Source organism: Phocoena sinus, chromosome 1 (genome assembly GCF_008692025.1).
Source record: "Phocoena sinus isolate mPhoSin1 chromosome 1, mPhoSin1.pri, whole genome shotgun sequence".
NCBI lineage: Eukaryota > Metazoa > Chordata > Mammalia > Artiodactyla > Phocoenidae > Phocoena > Phocoena sinus.
In genome coordinates this window covers 7,753,668-7,774,005 of record NC_045763.1, presented here as the reverse complement: position 1 = coordinate 7,774,005, position 20,338 = coordinate 7,753,668, and the positions used below count along the sequence as shown (strand labels likewise).

Sequence of the window (20,338 nt, the reverse complement as noted above, 5' to 3'; positions counted from 1 at the left end):
GGGCTCAGAAGGAGGACCCCTGTAGCCTTAAAATAAATCCTATTTTTGCTTAAGCTGGATAAGCTGCTGTATTACTTACTGTGTACATGTTTATAAATACTCGATTCCCCAAAGACATGATCAATAGTTTGTGCACAGAATAACACCTGGCTTTTTTCACTATTAGGTTTTCAGGACTCACAATCACTTTCGCTAACTATAGTAAGTCATTTCTGCATCAGCCCAAAGAGTAATCTTGAAAGTCAAGCAACATACAAATTCTACAACATAACACGCTGTGCACGTTACCTGACTAGAGTTCCTTCCTCAGGACAGGTAGGACTCGGCAAGCAAAGGGACACTGGCAATGGTGGGGAGGCTTTGTGAGAACACACAGTGTTTAGGGAATTCTGGGCTGCTTGTTAAAGATGCGTGTGAATGGCCAAAGCAAGACACAAGGCAGGAAAGACAGGCTGGGGCAAGCCCATGGTGAGCTCTGAATACCATCCTAAGGCTGAACTTTTTCATGACGGCAAGGAAGAGATTTTGAAGGAGTGACCAGGTCAGATTTATCTTTTAAAACACATCACTCTAGTTACCATGTGGAGAATGGACTAAGGCAGGACAAAGCAAGCCTGGGCAAGGGGGACGCCGCAAGCGACAGTTCCAGGGATATTTAGTGTGTATAATCAACAGAACTCGGTCATTATTTTGGAAGTGAGATGTGAGGAAGGGTGGAGAGTCTAGGTTTCGGGCCAGGATACCTAAGTGGATGGTAAAATTCCTAAAACTGAGAATACAGAGGGAGGGGTTTTTATAAAGAGAAGATGAGTCATGATTAGACTACTGGGTATGAGATGCCTGTAAGAATATCTAAACAGAAATGCCCTATAGGCAGCTGACATTTGTTTTATTTATGGTTATCATTTCCTTGTTCTAACAAGGATCGAAAATGATTAACAAAAAAACCACATAAAATACATTTTTAATTTAACTTAAGTTAAAATCAAACATTGATAGATAAGGAAACTAGGACAGAAATAAGACGATGACAGAAAAAATCAGATAAAGCCAGAAGGGAGATGAGTACACATTATGCATGTAGTTTACCAACACAGTATGTGAGTGTCAACACATATCACATATTCATATCGGCAGATGCTAATGCCAAAATGTGACTCAGAGGAAGCAATCCAGTTTAGAGTGGCCCGAATGAGGAAGGAGGGCCTTGCCCCACCTCTGTGGCCTGGCTTGATTTTAGGACAGACTTCAGAGTACTAAGGGCACGGATTCAAAATCTGAGGGTCTCCAGTTTTCATAAGATTTGTAAAGAGGTCCCCGACTCAGAACAGATTAAAAAGCACTTCCTCAGGGGATGAATGGGCTGCATATCCTTCACTCGATCCCCCATAAACATGTACCCTGAACAGAACTCCTAGTGAGCACTGAGCTGAAGCAAGTCTTAGTGGCCCTCCAGTGATACCCCAAAGCTGAGCCGTGTGTAGAAGTATAGCTGCTGAGAAGACACGCACCCTCACTGTCTGCCAGGCTGGGGCGGCTGGAGATTTGGGTCCAGATCGCAGGCAGGAGATACGAACTTGCAAGTCATCAGTACCAACACTTACATGGCAGATAACTCTAGGTACCAAGAGCAGAAATTTGCTATCTAGTTCACATCCATCTCCTGAGGACTGCAGAATCGAGCATGGACCACAGGAGCACTAAATAAGTACCTGGAGAATAAATAAGTGAAGGTCCAGTAAAAGGGTATTCATTCGCACATGCATTCACTCATTCAACAGATATTCCTTGAAGGCAGGGAATGAAGGGATTCGAGAGTAGAATCCTGAGAAACATCATCATTTAAGGTATACAGGAAAGAGCAGTCTGTGATGGAGACAGAAAAGAAAGAAAGAAGTCAAGAAAAGCTGTATCCCCATGATATCCAAAGGAAGAGACTTTGAAAAGAAGAAGTGGTCACCATGGTCAAAATCCAAAGAGAGGTTAAATAACACATTCTGAAAAGTGCCAAGGGATTTGTCAATCAGGTGGTCTTAGCAAGAGCAATCTAAGTGGAAAGATGAAGGAAAAAGCCTCCCCAAAAAGCACAGGAAAGGAAGGGGGACTGAAAAATGAGTGGGGATAAGAGATCTACCCTTGTAAGAGCCTAGTCTGTGAAAGTAGAGCCAAGGGATCAAGTGACAGCAAGAGGGGAATGCAGGACTAGAGGTGGCATCTTGTTTTTCAAACCAGAGTGAACTGGACATTTTATTAATCAAAACTTGTAATGTTCAAGAGGGAGGACGCTAGATAGAGCAGAGGTACAAAGGTAGGAAACAGCAGAGTATGCGAAGTATATACACACTGAGAAAATCCGGGAAGGCAATCCCCCCGCCAAATTAACAATGGTTCTCTCTGGATAACAGGTTTACAGGTAATTCTTGCTTTTCCCTTTATTCCTGATTATGGAAGTCTTCGACAATGAATCATGCAGAATTCCGTGAATCTATACTACTGAATTTATAATCAGAAAAAAATAATTTCAAACGAAGAGGGTAGGTTAGAACAATTTCTAAAATCAATTTCCAAAAATCTATGACTCTAGAGGGACAAAAAAAAATATGTTAGAAGGTTTAGTTGTGGGGGGAAAATACCTAACCTAGAAAAAATAGTGGAATAGTGGAAGAAAGTATATACACCAAAAGGTAAACTACAGGTATCCCTGGATGGTGAGATTCTGAACAAAGATTTTGCTTCCACCTTCTGTTTCCTATTTTTATTTTTGCCTCATAACACAATGAACCTAAAGGACATTTAATTGTAGAATCTGCAGTTCTCTACCCTTCCTTTAACGGCAAGTCATAAAAGGGAGGTATCAGAAGAAAGGAACAGACAGCTGGTCGCATTCCTGTGACTGTGCACCGCAAGTTGTAACACATGAATTTAACAGCTCAGTGAGCCCAGATCCCATACTCCAAATAAAGGACCAAGCCCTCCTATCAGCTGAAACCTGCCACAGGACACACAAAGCACAGCAGAGAGAGACAACAGTAGACCAGTCATGTCACCTCTGCAATCTGTCTTCCAACCATTTTCTGCTTCTCTTTCCAGATTACCCACCCAACTCAATCAATGTTTACTCAAAGCTACAAGAAGCCTGCTTTCTCTACTGCATTTCCTCTCCAAAGGATATGACGACCACGTTCACGACTGACTTCCAGATTAAAACCTTAAAGCATCAGTGCTTTTCCCAAACACTCCTCCCCAGCCCAAACGTGTCACACACAGCAGGGGGACCATGGATCCCAGCAGTGCACTCCAGGTGCTCCTGTCTAATTTTAACAGAGCCCCTTCCACTCTCGGAAGAGTCCTGGTTTGGACACGACCATTTCGTGGTCACTTGCTATCTGTCTCGCTGTCCTGCATTCAGCATCCCCGGGCCGGTGCCCCCTCTACTCCAGCGCCTGTCTTTACCCACATCCACTCAGTTGCCTGCCAGGCTCCCCTTCCCTTCCCTGCGAAAGGAATGCAGACAAGGTAAGTTATCCGACTTCCTCCATGAGTACTTTTCTAGTTGAGTAAATCTCTCAAAAATAAAGTACAAAATTCTTACAGAGGCCAAGTTCCAGCAGTCGCTGGCAAAATACACAATTTTCAAACTAACTGTCTTTTGAACTCTACTACCCTGGCTGCTTTACCATAGGACACTCACACCTACATAACTAGTCTAACCACCACCCCCACAGTCTGGCTCACAACAAAGAAATGATTTTATTGTCATTAGAAAAGAGACTATAAACTGTTTTGTCTCAGGGAGAAAAAAGGTTTGACCCTTAGCAATTCTCCAATGCCAGGCAGTGATTACAGGGTCTGTCATTACATGGAGTTTTATAAAGTCCAACAAAAATGACTGATGTCAATATTTTCTGCATCTGATCAATAGCATGGAGAACCCTGGGTATGTGTTAGGTATGTGCCTAAGCACGTTCTGCCAGAGGGAGAGGGCTAAGAACCAAAGGCATAAGCTGCCTGATTATCCAAAGTACTTTCTTGAGTCACCCTGTAACACTGAAAATATTAGTTAACAGTATTACTTCGAATTAAAATAATAAACGGCTTATAACAATACTTATTCTAGACTCTTCATCAACATTTGATATTAGAGCAATTTTTTTAAAAAAGCATTCCGCTTGAAAGTAAAACAAGGGGGAAAGAAAAGAGGAAGTAAAACAAGAGACCGAGCACAGTGGGTGAGCGATTGCTGCGCCAGGTGCCCTCTTCACAGCCTTCAACGGGACGGACGAGCTCTCCTGGGGCCAGCTCTGGGTCAAAATCCCAGCTGTACCCATTTCCAGCTGTGTTACCTCTCTGGGTCTTGGTTTCCCCATTTGGAAGCAGGTGATGATATAAATATCACTCATCTTGCAAGACAGTTATCAGAGATAAAGGTAACGCAACACATTACCTGGGCTGGTCTCTCTTTATGGGCGTATGGCCTACCTCCCCGCGGCGCCGCACAAGGAGAGCAGGGACCTGGCCTACCGTGCTCACCGCCACAGCCCAAGCAACGACGGCAATGCCTACAGCAGAGAGCACTCGGTAGATATCTGCTGAACAAACCAAGCGCCCACCCGACACACAGTAAACATTGTTTTTTTTGTAGCTTCAGCCTCCAAGTTTCCCCCATCCTTTTGTTCTGCCCACCTCCCTTTTAGGCTCAGATGCTGTTTTCCTTTGGCTCAGGGCTCTGTTTCACCCAAACGGTATGAATAAACAGCACAGCTACATCAGATCTGTGAAAAACATCGGATCTATTAGCTGACTGTGAAACTAGGAGAAACCACTAGAATCAAGAGCTTAACATTATAGAGCAGAGAAACAGCCTGAGGGTAGGATCATTTTAACTCGATCTGACTTTTAAAAAATGATTCTTACAGGGCTTCCCTGGTGGCCCTTAAATAGACGAGAAGAGCCTACAGACCAAGTAGCAGCTACTTCTGACACTCTCTCACAGAATGGTTCCTGGTCACTTAAGAATGACCGAGTGAAACAGGCAGTATTAAACATTTTAAAGAATTTCCTGAAGCCCAGCTATGTGGAAAGAGTTTTTAAATTGACTCACAAAATAATTATTGCTGAAACAAAAGTGTAAATTCTTCTGGGGCAGGGTTCATGCGTTTTCTCTAATCTCTACCAAAGTTCTACATTCACACCAACTCTGAACACTCCAACGCCAATATTCTAGCAGATCTATATAGCAGGGCTGGGGAAAGCGGGCTCTTTCAGAGGGAGAAAACACTGACTTCTGGCCACTTCCTGTCCATCATATTCTTTTTTTTTTTTTTTGCGGTATGCGGGCCTCTCACTGCTGTGGCCTCTCCCGTTGCGGAGCACAGGCTCCGGACGCGCAGGCTCAGCGGCCATGGCTCACGGGCCCAGCCGCTCCGCGGCATGTGGGATCCTCCCGGGCCGGGGCACGAACCCGTGTCCCCTGCATCGGCAGGTGGACTCTCAACCACTGCGCCACCAGGGAAGCCCCATCATATTCTTGATATGAATAAAGGTTTCCTTCCTAACATGGATCATTAATGTTTAAGTTCCTCCTACAGGTTAAGCATCATCCCAAATGCCACTCAGCCCTTTTTAAAAACAGAAATGGCAATACTTTCATATAAACATCTCGTTCCGGTACGGGTCAATGTGCTTTGTTACCTGTCCACATTAACATCAAGAAAGACAAGGAGGGACTTCCAAAAAGTCCGTGCTCCGCAACAAGAGAAGCCACCACAATGAGAAGCCCGCGCACCGCAACAAAGAGTAGCCCCCGCTTGCCACAACTAGAGAAAGCCCGTACACAGCAACGAAGACCCAATGCAGCCAAAATTAAATAAACAAATTTAATTTTTAAAAAATTACCAAAAAAAAAGACTAAGAGGTGTCTAATGGGACACTTTCACAAGCATATTTTCCACTTGGCATCCACTAAAATTCTCCCACTCACAAGCCATTCTAATCATAACATCTCAAGGCAAAAGACTGCTTTATCCGCATTTCCCTAGACCAGAAATCACCAAACTATTCGAGTGTGAGGACATTTATACAAAGTAAAAAAGAACAAACACACAAAAGCCCCTGCAGATGACCAACCCATCTGCCCCAAGATGGCCTTGAAGGAAAAAAAAATTGGGCACTCCTGTGATGAAACTCCACGGAAATGATGCCTGGTCTGTATTTATCATAACTAAAAGGTTAACTAACATAAAAGTGGAAAGCTAATTAATTAATTAATGTTCATCAAACATAAATATATATATGCTGTCATACGGTAGCATCCTAAAACAAAAATGTCATAAATGACACTCTAAACATCTACTCTACATAACTGATGTTCAAAGCTCAAAGGGGCTATACATTTTTTTCTCTGTGTAGATTGAATGTTAACATTTTTTAACTGGCCCACAAAATAATTATTGCTGAAACCAAAGTGTAAATTCCTCTGGCAGATCTATACACAGTAAGGTAAAAGGGTTTTGCTATTGCTTTTTAGCATTTAAAATTTTTCCTTCATCTTGCCTCAAAATTTTTTTTAATTAATTTTAAAAAAATAAAAGGGACTTCCCTGGCGGTCCAGTGGTTAAGACTCCGCACTTCCACTTCAGGGGACACAGGTTCGATCCCTGGCTGGGCAACTAAAATCCCGCATGCGCATGGCGTAGCCAAAAAAAAAAAAAAAAAAACTTTACTACCTGTTTTTTTCTAAATATTCATATCCCTCAATAGCCTAAACAGGATAATTTTATGGGTAAATTAAATCACACATAAAAAGTTCTACTCAGTAGATTATAAAGGTTGCTAGATATTTTTAAATTTTCCACCAATTTTCATTTCCCTCTCAGAAATAAGTTTTTCCCACCAGGGCATTCATACATACAGAATTTTTCCATCTCTAACCTTAAATGTACTTTATTATTTTTGAAAATGAGAAAGCTGTATATGATTATTTTGGGTCAATCATAATACCTGATTGGCCAGCACAAAGAAGTATTTACAGATAAGCACTAATAATACAGAAAACTAGCTGTTGGATAACACTTTTTAATCAAAAATTGTTTTAATTTTAAAACACGAATTATAGTTTTTAAATACAACAATCCATAATTCATGAAAAAAAGTGTTTATACTAAAAAAATATGACCAATGTATTTGATAAAATACAAAAGAGGTTTCATTGAGATTGGAGAAATAAGATATGCAACATGAAAACGATAATATGGAAGTAAATGCCTCTATGTAAAAATATTGATTAAAAAAAAAAGTGAATCTATTTGATGAAGTTTAATGAGTTATCCAAAGATTCAATACTGTGTATAAGTAGAAACTTGTTAAAAATTTCAAGAAATTCTCTTAATGACATGGCATTAGAGTCAGACATATATCAATATTTTTTCCATTAAAACCTGAACATCGGTCTTTGATGAGCTTTCATACGGTTTTCTATAAGCTTGGTTCTAACCAAACGCTCCCCAGACATATACCCACCTGTACAGAGAAAGTCAGTGACAAACCAGGACCAGCTACAGGATTTGTGGGGCCTGGGGCCTAATAAAAATGCAGGGCCTCTTGCTCAAATGTATTAAAAATTTCAAGACAGCAACAGCAGAGCATTCAACCAAGTGTGGGGCACTTCTGACTGCAGGTCACATGTCCGCGAAGCCAGCCCTGGTGACAAGTATAGACAGAGGTCTGACCAAAGACCCTGACCTAATATGACCCTAGAAGAGTGTCTGGCAGATGACAGATGTGCATGATGATTTGTTTGGAAATCCAAGGAGTTCAGCTCCCAAAAAGACCCATAAAAGCAAAGGGCCATCGCATCTAGGCAGAAAATTTAACTAATTACCATGACAGTATTACACATCTAGAATCTATACCAAACACTGACAGGGAGCAAAGAAACAATGTGCACTGAATACATTTCACAATGTTTAATTAGAAAGTTAATTAAGTCAAGGCCAGATATTCTCAATACTAGGACCCAAAAGAGACCTCTTTGCCCAGCCTGACTACTGTTTTCAAATGATGCTAAAGATACGGCAGCTGGTAAGCAGTTCGCACAGCGTCATCCCATTCAGAGATTCCCCTTCTCCAGCCCTGCAGGAGGGGACAGTCCCTTCAGAAGACAAAACACGTCATCTGACTTGAGCAGACTGAATCACCTCGTGTTTTGGGTTTTGGTCCTGATATGCAGCGTGTTTCTCCTGTCTGCACAGTTCCCTTCCTTTCAAACTTCCTCGCTCTTCCTTCACCCCCTTAGTAGGAACAAGATCACTCCAGATTTTAGGAACAAGGAAGAGGAGGTGTGCCAAGTGATAACACTGCGGCTTCACACAAAAGATGGCAGCTGGGTGAAAAAAAAAAAAAAAAAAAGATGGCAGCTGGGTGATAAGAGACTTTAGGAAGCTTAAGGGGCTGGGGGAGAGGATTCCAACCCAACCTTTCACACAAGCCTCAGCCTATTTGCTACCTTAACAAGTAAGAGACCTCCTTTTACGCTCTCCGCATTGTTATGGGCAAAGGGCTCGGTAGGTGCTATTTGAGCACCAACTAAAATTCTTACCATGTACAACTTAATCTTACTCTGGAAAAGAGAGATAATTTGTCCCAGGAAGGGACATATGAGAGCTAATATGTCCCTACATGCTCTGCCAGGGCACTGCACTCAGCACTTTATGTATCACTGCAATTAATATGAAGAACAATGCCACGGATAGGTATGCAGACCCCCATTTTACAAGTGAGGAAACTGAGGCTCAGAAAGTACTTTGCCCCGGGTCATCCAATTGGTTGGTCCACCTAAAACCCAGGTACATCTGACTCTGAATTACAGCTCTGACAATAAGGTTTCTTTCCAGTGCCTACCTTAACCTAACTAATGTAATTTTACATAGTAACAGCAAAAACAAAACAAAAAACGATTGCAGCACAAGAACCGGGAGTCACGGAAAGACACCTTGTAGTCAATTCGTGAACTCAGCCACTATTTACCGTGGGGCACCCTGTGTCAAGCCCCGTGCTAAGAGATGGCTAAAAAACAGTGAAAACAAGAATAATCAGGGCTTATGCTGCAGCAGGAGATACGCCAAACAGACAATTCCAACCAGTGTGATTAATATCAGGATAGGAGAAGTGATTTTAATGAAACACCTTTTCTGTTCTTCCTATTTCTCCTCAACTCCTCCTCCTCCAGCTTCTGCTCACTTACTGGTTTAGGAGCGTTTGGGGTTACACAGTTGGCTGTGCTCGATAATCACATGGCAAAACCTTTCAGACCCCAAAACACCCACCAATATCAGAGATTTTTTCACCATCTCCAATGCTTCTTCAGTGCTTCTAAAAATTTTACAATCAATTTCAAAGAGTGAATGTAACAGAGTTTGCCCAGAGTAAGAAATAACTGAAACATTTATCCTCACCACAGATTTTTCTAAATGTCAAAAATTCTGATCATCTTTACAGACTAACTCAAATCCTCCCAGAGCCCTTCCCAGATTTCCCCAGTCAGGATTCACTGCTCCATCAACTGTACTCCTTAAGTATCTATTTCAGCCCTTGAACTCTACTTGGAGTTGGCTGTGTTCCTGTCTCCCCATTGCACTACGAGCTCCCTGAAGGTGAAGACCAGGTCTCACTCATATTTGAGACGGTATCTCCACACATGTACCCCTCAATACCCAGCAGAGAGTAAACATCCCACACATATTTGCTGAAACTACACAAACAAAATTAATACTTTATCATATACCTATTTGCCACTCTTTCTTAAATGTTTTAAAGATTAACTGTAGTATGATTCAGTGTGCCCAGATTATGGTTCAAAATTTACATTTGGAACTCTTCAGGCCCCAAACACCCTGCTAGGAATAATATACAAATCTACCTCCACACCTTTACTTCCTACCTCGGGAAAGAGAGGAACAGAGTAAAGAGTAAATATTTATTGAATGAATAAAGGAATTAGTGATCATAATAGAAAACGGTAAAAGATAAAATTTAAAAGGGTATGTTCTGGGACTTCCCTAGTGGCACAGTGGTTAAGAATCCGCCTGCCAATGCGGGAGACACAGGTTCAAGCCCCTGGTCCGGGAAGATCCCACATGCCGTGGAGCAACTAAGCCCGTGTGCCACAACTACTGAGCCTGCGCTCTAGAGCCTGTGAGACACAACTACTGAGCCCACACGCCTAAAGCCCGTGCTCCGCAACAAGAGAAGCCACTGCAATGAGAAGCCCGCGCACTGCAACGAAGAATAGCCCCCGCTCGCCGCAACTAGAGAAAGCCCGCACGCAGCAACAAAGCCCCAACGCAGCCATAAATAAATAAATAAATAGATAGATAGATATGTTCACCAAATATCTTCTTCCCACTTTTTAAACCCATGGCTTCACAGTGTATGGATGGCTCCCCAGTATACCCCTGGAGCTGATACCTCACTCTGAGCTATGTACTCTCCCATCCCGTTCTGTCTTATTCTGTCTTGAACCTATTCAGCAATGAAATTGGTCTTGTCAAGGTCACTAATGACCTCCACGTTGCCAAATCCCATCGTTGAGTCTTGGTCTTCCTTTAATTTACTTTACTGGCATTCAACAGAGCTGAACACTGCCCTCCGTCATGAAACACTTTCTTCTCCTGGACACCAGAACTCCAGGCTCTCTTGTCTTTCCTTCTATCTCAGTGGCTATCCCTTGTCAGTTCTTTTCTGGATCCTCTTTTTTTTCTCTTTATTAATTAATTTATTCTTATTTATTTTATTTTTGGCTGTGTTGGGTCTTTGTTGCTGCGCCCGGGCTTTCTCTAGTTATGGCGAGCAGGGGCTTCTCATCGGGGTGGCTTCTCTTGTTGCAGAGCACGGGCTCTAGGCACACAGGCTCAGTAGTTGTGGCGCACGGGCTTAGCTGCTCCGCGGCATGTGGGATCTTCCCGGACCAGGGCTCAAACCCGTGTCCCCTGCATTGGCAAGTGGATTCTTAACCACTGCACCACCAGCGAAGCCATCTGGGTCCTCTTTCCTTCCCATCTCTAAATGCTGGAGAGGCTCAAGGATCAGTCCTCTGACTTCCACTCTTCTATCTAGGCTCACTCCCTAGGTCATCTGTCCATTCTCATGATTTTAAATATACTGACAACGTCCTGATTGGTATCCCCAACCCCAGCCTTCTTCCTGAACTGCAAGCCCAACATACATCCAACAACCTACTTAACATCTCCAAGTGGACAAATAATAAACAATATAACAAGAATATGATCAAAACAGATAGCTTAATTTCTCCCTCTAATCTCCTCTTTCAGTGTTCCCCACCTCAGTACAGAACAACTCCATTTTTCAAACTGTGAAGGCTAAAACTCTTGGCATCACTGTGGTAGAGAGAGCTAGTTGCTTCCTCCTCCTATACATTCAGCCACCCTTGCATTTGGTTATGGCCACGTGACTACGTTCTGGCCAAGGAGATGTAAGCAATGATGTGTGACATCTCTGATCATGCCCTTGACAGACAGGAACATGTCCTCCCCTTTGGTCCCTGAGGACTGGAATGCAGATGTGCATATAGGCACTGGAGCAGCCATCTTGGACTACAAGCTAGATGCCTCATACAGAGGATAACACAGCACTAAAGAGAACTGGCTCCCTAGTGATCATGGAATTACTAAACCGGCTCTCAACCACCTACCCAGATTTTTACTTAAAAGAAATATAAGCTTCTATCTTATTTAAACCATTATTATTTTGGATCTCCCTGCTGCAGCAATCAAACCAATACCTTAACTAATATATAGAATTTGAAACCTGGAAGTAATCAACCTAAACAGAATATAAATACGTGGCAGTGGCTTAGGGCTCAGCATGGGCACAGATATTGCAGGATGGAAGGCTGGTAACCTTGTTAGGTCACAATAAAACGTTTGGTAAAACCTGTGACACCTCAGAAAATAGCCTGCATGCCTACACGGCCTACAATTCTAGGGGAACTGGTTGAACAATTCGGAATTTGGGTGCCTATTGGCCTCTTGCCACTTTAAGCAAGCAGTTCCGCAAGAATGAGACAGACTCAAGCTGCAGTTTGCCGATTTGCCTGCAGAGATAAAAGGGAAAACAGGTCTGCCTAAGGCACGTCCACAGTCTAGTCTAAGTTTGCTCAGAGTCTGGTAATTTGGGGATCAAGTAGGGTTGAAAAAGCCAACTCCTTCAGGCTCCTGAAAGAAACAAGCTGGAGACACTGTTCAGCCCCAGGAAGGGGATATTCTCCAATGACCTGGCCCCAAAGGACTGATTCAGGAACTCCCACCACTGCCCAGGCAGGGAGACCCCCTACCACAGCCTGGCAGGAGCTGACAATGGCTGTGGACCAGTGAGGGATCTGTACTCCCCATTCTTCCCTTTTCAAAATGGTAGTTATTTCCATGATTCTATCCTACTCCACCACAGCACATGGTGGGGCGGGGGCGCGGGGAGGGAAAAGCAGCTGATAACTTGCATTTTAATCTAAAGGTTCCTGGATGGTATATCACCCAGAGATTCTGGACTCAACTGAAGGTTGCCTCTTTAGGAAAGCGGAGCGTGTGTTTTAGGTTTCAGAAGAAGGGTTTGAACAGAACAGCCTTGACTGTACTCCCCTTCTAACGTGAGAGAGCTTTTAGATGAGCATACAGCTACCCAGTAAGAACTGCAGTTCTCAGCTTCCCAGCCAGGAGCCGTGGCCACGTGACTTAGATTCTGGCCAATGGGAGGTGAGCAGAAGTGAGTGATCTGTGCAACTTCCAAGCTGTGCCATTAACGAGGAGCATGACTTCTCCTTCCCCTCTCCTCTCGTCCCTCTGGCTACAGTGCAGACAGACGTGGACCAAAAGATGGATGCCATACATTAGGAGAGTTGGTACAACAGGACAGAAGGCGCCTGGGCCCCTAATGAGCGCGAAGCTGCCACAGCAGCCCCAGCCTCCCACCCAGACTTCTATTTAGAGAGAAATAAACATCTATCTGGTTTAAGCAGCTGCTATTTCGTGTCGTGCTATTTCAACTGTTACAACGGTCCACTCGATGACATCCCAGCTCAGATGGCCATTCTTGACTCCACTCCACATCCATCCCATCACCCAATCCTATTGGCTCTACCCACAAAATATCTGACCATCTGACCTTTTCTCACCTTCTCCACTACAAACCCTGGTCCTGGGACTCCTGCACTGGCCTCCTAACCTTTCTCTCCATTTTCACTCTTTCCCTCTCTATCTATTCTCTTCACAGCAGCCACAGTGATTCTTTTAAAACATAAATCAGGGACTTCCCTGGTGGTCCAGTGGTTAAGACTCCACGCTCCCAATGCAGGGGGCCCGGGTTCGATCCCTGGTCAGGAAACTAGATCCCACATGCCACAACTAAGACCCGGCGCAGCCAAATAAACTAATTAATTAATAAATTTAAAAAAAAACCATAATTCAGAATGCAAGCCCCACGCACGCAAGGATTTCTGCCCGTATTGTTCATTCATATATCCTCATGATCTAAAACAAAGCTGGGCATATGCCATATGTCATCAAATACAAAATGTCACTGACTGTAAACCGCACCGTTGTTTTTTGCACCACCAAGACAAAAAACGACTGTCCATTAAACCACAACAAAATACCTTAACAACAGACCAGGCCAGAGTAGTCATCAGTTACACCAGCCTCTCATTGCTTTGAAATTTCTTTCTGAGAAGGTGGAGCATCTCTGACCTTCAACTGCATTGCCTGGAAGGCAGTCCTCCTAACTGTATCTTCAATTTCAAAATGTGACACAGCTTCAGAGACTTGTGGATTTCTGCCTTTCTACGGCTCCCTAATGCACTTGGTTGTTGCTTTGCAATAAAATATGAAACTGTGGTCATTCTTTCACCTACATTTTCTTTGTTTTCTTTACTAATATCAAATCGAGACCCGGCTGCTATTTCCATTTCTCTCTGCATACAAAGTAACATACGCTTCCACTGCTAATCAATGTGTCATCTGGGGGGAGGCATTTAAAATAGCAACTACATTTCTCACGCACAGCATTTAATTGAACGTACAACAACATGAACAGGCATAACCAGGTGTACACATAAACAGGAAATGACAACTACCACGTGGCCAACCGTGATTACACCAAGAAGCATCCCAATTTCAAAGATGTGAAAATGTGAAGCAAAAAGGGCGGGGCACCTCAGAGTTGATTGAAAGTCACCTCCTAAAACTGCACACACTCCTCGCATCGCTCTCCATCCCTTTACAGCCTATTTTATTTTTCTCTGTGGCACTGTCACCAAATGACAAATCTTATGTGCATGTATCTGTTTATCACGTCTCCTCCCACTAGAAAGGAGCTCCGTGCAAGCAAGGCTCGTGTGGTGTCTGACATGCAGCAAGTAAACAGCAAGTATCACTGAATGAGCTGCTACAGGAAGCTCTCTCCACCTGGACACACCACAAGTACCTTCTGAGAAAATGCATTCTGTGCCAAGCACAGGCCTGAAGACCCGAGGACCTGTTGTCAGAAGTCTTCCTGTCTTTTTCCCCTAAAAGAGTAGAGGGCTATTTGATAAGCTCCACTCTTAGCAATAACGAGGGCTTCCACTTCTCATCTCAAGAGGGACAATAAAAATGCCGTAACCATTACATCTGGCTGAGATTATCCCTACTTTGGAGGTAGTTTAGCAAAGGGATTAAGAACTCTGGGATCAGACTCTGGATTAGAATCCAGGTTCTACCACTTCCTCGTTATCCACCTTTTGGCAAGTTAATTTCTATCAGCCTCAACTTTTTAATCTGTAAAACGGGGCTATTAATACCAACCTTGCTGAGCAAGTTAAGTGCTTAGCACATATTAAGAGCTTCATAAATGTCAACTATTATCATTGCCATTCTCTGTTTCTTGGCTAAAATGAACAAAAAGGAGTGGAGAAGGGGCCTGGGAGGCAACATCCCACTCTCCTTCCAGGCTTGAGGAAGGAGAATCCTGGTTATCAAGTGAGTGTTAGCAATGATCTACTGGAAGAAAAGTGAGCTTAGGTCCTGAGGCCTGTTACAAAGAAAGAAAAGGTCAGAGATGGAGATGTTAAGAGCAGAAAGGCCAGGGCTGGCGCCTCTATGTCAGCTCATCTTTCAGTGGTCCAAAGGAACAAATCTGCTTTCTCCAAAATCTGCTCCTTGTCTGGAATTCCTTCTCTCTCCTCCAAGCCATCCTTCTCCCAAACTAGAAACCAAGGAGTCATCTTTTTCTTTCTTCCCCTGCGTCCACCTCTTTCACATCAAACTTATCATCAGAAGTGGGTTAACTTAGATCCTCAATATTTCTGATGTCTGCTCTCCTCCGTTCCCACTGCCAAGGCCTTGCTTGAGACTCCACTGCCTTGGTCCCCATAGCAACAGCAGCCACCTTCTTCCTATCCACCTTTGACACCCTTGCCAGTTATCTTTCGAATCCCTTAAAATCCCTCAAAGGCTTCTGACAGTCTCACTGAGAAAGTTCAAACTCCTAGGAATTTCTGAAAACCCTCGGAGACCTGGTGCCTGTCTGCCTGCGGCCACTCCCTCAGGCAAATCCTGTCTCCAGTCCCACTACTTCTTGTGGTTTCCTGAGCTCCCCAGTTTCACAGCCGGTTTCAAGAGCCCTTCGCATAAGCATCGCTTTTTCTTGAAAGTTTTCGCTAAGACGCTAAGCCAACAGGGCTCCCTTCTTGTTTTTCCTGTCTTGTGCATAGGTCCACAACAGCTCTTAGCACCCTGTATTGTAATTGCTGGACTCCTAGCTATCTCTATCTCTACCCATCCCCTAACCCCAGTTAAATAATTTCTTTAAGAAAAAGACTGTGTTTCTCCTAACCTACCTAACACATTGCTGGAAATGCACAGCATCTTTTTTTTTTAACATCTTTATTGGATCTTAATTGCTTTACAATGGTGTGTTAGTTTCTGCTTTATAACAGTGAATCAGCTATACATATACATATATCCCCATATCTCCTCCTTCTTGCGTCTCCCTCCCACCCTCCCTATCCCACCCCTCTAGGTGGTCACAAAGCAACAGCATCTTTTTTTTTTTTAATTTTAATTTTTATTTTTTGCGGTATGCGGGCCTCTCACTGTTGTGGCCTCTCCCGTTGCGGAGCACAGGCTCCAGACGCGCAGGCTCAGTGGCCGTGGCCCACGGGCCCAGCCGCTCCGCGGCATGTGGGATCTTCCCGGACCGGGGCACGAACCCGTGTCCCCTGCATCGGCAGGCGTACTCTCAACCACTGCGCCACCAGGGAAGCCCCAACAGCATCTTTTTAAGAAATGTTTGCCGAGTGAATGATTTTGGAGGGGTGTGATGAGAGTCAGCACCAAAAAGACTAGAAACTTGATCACATCATGAATGAATTCATAAAAAACAACACTTTTACAGAAAAACTATGCAGATCAAGCATGTTAGTAGGATATTTATATAGAAGCTGTGGTGAATTTACTGGCAGTTGTTGGGCACTAAAATACGGTAAAAAGAGCTTTTAGATCAGGAACCCTGGGTTTGAATTCCAATTCTGTCACTTCTAAGCCAGGGCACTATGGACTTAACCTAATTCTCAACTGCTTCACCTATAAAACAAGGAAAATTTAAGGAACTGCTGGACTGCACTGTTTTATCAAATGAGACAGTGGTTGTAAAATGCCTGGCACAGAGCAGGTTTCTAAGACTGCTAATAAATGTTGGTCCCTTTCCCCTGAAAAAACACTGCTAAAAGGTCCAAGGTCATATATTCTGCATTTGGAAAGGAAGACAACTTCTAAAACCTTGACCACACCCTGAATCCCAGCCAGCCCTCTTGAAGATGAACTAGGTCATACAGATTTTGCAAAAAAAAAAAAAGAAAATCATTTCGATGAAAACACATCATCACCATAGTTGAAAATCTGTTTAAAATACCTGCCCTACTCAGAGCATCATTTTGGTATAAAAAAAACAACACATGAGCAGGGTACAGAATGAATGTAAATGTAAATACTGACGCCTTGAAATGCAGGCTCCTGAAGAGAATAAACTTAGTCATGGATCTGCTCTATAGAGCAAAGGGCTCATTGTAATGTGCTATAAAAACAGCACTGAAGTTAAAGAAATACTCTACTTAGAAAGCACAAGAGAAGAAAAGTACAAGAATTCAAGGTGATCTATAAGAGGGACCAAAAAGTACCCATAATGTAAAATCTTCTAAAGCTACTACCCTGGTTACAGCAGGCTCTATTTTTCATGGACTACATTCTCATATATTTTCATTTTGCTAAAATATGAAACCCTGTCATACCTAATTTCCTAATGTAGATTGAAAGATCAATGTCTTGACTGTTTACACCCTGAGACACATGTTTGAGTTTTCAATAATATAAATGTATTATTTTCTAACCAAATAAATGTCAACTACCGTATCTGTGACACAAGTTTCCACCAAAAGAGTAACAATAAGGCAAAAGTTCTGGAAATGTCTCTGTTGAGAACTGTTCACCTAATCCCAGAATTACAGGAATGGATTAAAAAAAACTTAAGCTTCTTCCCCATAAAATATTTGTTTTAGATTATGCTGAGAGTAAAATTACCAGTTATTGAACTGTCCCTTTGTGTTCAGGCCAACTAATTTGTTGAACATAATTTTATGTTGATCTTATATTAGTGAATTTAATTTTTCACATTTATTTTAATATTTTGTTGACCTTGAAAAATGTCTATCTCCTCCACAATGATTATATTTGTTCCATATATGGTAAAAAAAAAAAAAAAAAGTTAATACCTTCCTCAAGGACTGGATAAAGTGAAGAGCTACAGTTCAGATTATACAGCTCTTTAACTGGTCTGTATGCTTTAATGGTTTTCTTAGTGAAAACTCAAGTATGTAAAAACTTCTAAACCAGGAACAATTTAAAGAATGTCAAGAAAAAAAGTAATTTCTGGAGGTAAAAAACTCACTAAAAAACTCTCCGCCTTAAGAGAAATGATCCACTAGCATTAATGTTAAAGAAAAAAGGGGGTGCACTTTAAAAAAACTACACAAAACAAAGTGCCTCTAAGAGGATCTCTTGATAGTTCCTACCTGAATGAAAGAAATTGTTCAATATTCTTCTAATTTAAGATTACACTACTGATGTATTTAGAAAACAAAGTCAGTAACAAAGAATGGGCAATTCTGACTTTCCAAAAAGCCAGGTATCAAAACCAACAAAATTATTTGTTTCCTTTCCTATGTGACCCTTAACCCACCACTTGCCTGCCTCATCTCTGGAGAATTTTAGTCCCTAGGTAAATATATTGAGTGCTCTGCAGCTAAAACTGAAGCATGGAAGTTTTACAGTACAACCAACCTGATGGATGACTACTTTCACAATACTGTAGAGAAGTTTTACATGAACTGTGGAAGAAATGGTAGGTGGAAGAGAATGAGGCCAGCAGGGGTCCTGAAAGGGAAGCTCCCTATTTGTAAAAAAAAAAAAGAAGGGAAAAGTCAACAGAGTCACAGGAAAATCCTTGTACCCTAAATGCCACTTTTTCTTATTATTATTAAATAATCTTGAAAACATCAAGAAGGGGATCTGTAAGACTCCTTTCAGAAATGATAATAGGGGGAATTTTCAAAGTCATTTGCTTCCTGTTCAGTGTCTGTTACAGCAAAACACAAGTTTGAAAGGGGCAAAAACTAGAAAAAGGCATAATGAAAGAGAAGTATACCAGAAGCCATTAGTGGTCTGTTAAATTGCTAGAATTTAACTGTAATTCACGAAGCTATTGAGAAGATGCATATTTTGTTAAATATCAAAGAATCTGTCTGTAGACCACCCCCAAACACATATGTAATGTTTAATTAACTTATACAGTGAAATGCCACACATACTTGGGATTTCAAATCCTTTAAAAACATACACCTATACATTATGATTCCTCCCAAAATTATTCTTTAGATCTCTGCAGTAAGGCGCGCACGCGCACACGCACATGCGCGAGCGCGCGCGCACACACACACACACACACACACACACACACAACTTGATGTAATCTAGCCCTTTTTGCTTAAATACCCTGAAGAAAAGAATTAAAGCCTCAGTATGCTCTCCTCTTCTTTAGACCCTAAAAGAAGACTCGAAAAGAGGCAAATGGAGTTCAGGATGGAAAAAGAAGGCAAAGGAATACAAGAGAATACAACCGGAGACCCTCTCAGGGACTCATTTAATTCTTAGAAAATGTCATCTCCATTCCTGCCCAAAGGCCAGGCACCACTGGCGCAATATCAACCCTATCCAAAGCGCCAAAGAGTTGCCAACTAATCTCCCAAGGTGTCCCCCAACCTCCTCACCTCATCAGCGCTCAGCTCCTCCATCGCTTTCCTCTTAATGGTGAAAGGCGTTAAGGAGAGATCTTCTGTTCTTTGAGACCGGGGCGGGAGGAGAGTGGAAGGTGTCTATCGGGCTGTCTGGTCCCCCGAATGGGGGAGGTTTCAGAACTGCATAGTCAGAGGTTAAAAAATAAGAACACGAGAGGCAGTGAAATGCCTTGGCGTCGGTCACTCCAATTGCCCCAGAGGCTCCTACAGCTGCTTACGCCACGAGCAGCCTCCTTTGACCGCCACTGCTGCTGCTACAGGGTTATCGTAAGGCGCCACTTTTTACCCTCTGCTTCCCAGGTTACCCAGACTAGGGAGCTCGGTCTCCAGCTCTCCTCGTGCCCGGAGCCTACTGTGTCTTCGTGGTGGTGGCGCGGCAGCTGCGCTTCCTCCAGCAGATCGTGCTCTCCTTCCAACCCTTTCCCCCTGGCGGGAAGTGTTCAACTGCAGAGTGGGTGCCCCGAGGCAAGGCGACCCCAGAGCCGCCCAGGCAGAGCCCAGCACTGAGGAGGGAAGCTCCTCCCCTCCCAAAGCAGGCCGGCCACGCCCCGCCTCCACGCCGGAGCCTGGGCAAGGGGGAGGGGGAGGACCGAACTCGCGATGTTCTGGCTGGAAGAGTAAATCCTCCTACCCCTCCACCCCTACTCTTACCCCCTCGCCCCACCAAGTATTATTCATCAAAACAACAGGGCGGCCATCTTTGAAAGGGATCACGTGACCCCGTCAGACAGGCGGGGTTTCTGGCCCCAAGACAAGGCAGCCAATGGGCCGCGGGCGTCGCACGGCCGATTTCCTCTCTCCTGCGTCTCCTCCCGCCTCCGCCCCACCCTCTCCCCGGCAGCCGCGCGGGGCGGGGGGAGGGGCGAGCGGGACCGCCGGCGGACCGGCCGAGCGCGGGGGGCGGGGCGGAGAGTTGCCATGGCGACGGCACGGGGGGGCGGTGCG

At 43.5% G+C, this 20,338-nt stretch overlaps 1 protein-coding gene across 3 annotated transcripts in view; it reads right to left on the bottom strand.

Annotated features, from left to right (window-relative positions):
• UBE4B (ubiquitination factor E4B) overlaps positions 1–20,105 on the bottom strand; it is a 110,897-nt gene extending 90,792 nt beyond the window's left edge. The window contains exons 1-2 of one of the 3 annotated variants that reach the window (XM_032632565.1): positions 19,699–20,066; positions 19,367–19,513 (exon numbers count right to left, since the gene is read on the bottom strand). In XM_032632565.1, coding sequence (XP_032488456.1) covers positions 19,367–19,390 — 24 coding nt within the window. In that variant the 5' untranslated portion in view covers positions 19,391–19,513; positions 19,699–20,066. Of the gene's footprint in view, positions 1–19,366 lie in introns of all 3 variants that reach the window. The other 2 variants (XM_032632557.1, XM_032632574.1) reach the window with 2 other exon arrangements.
• Positions 20,106–20,338: the final 233 nt, after the last annotated feature.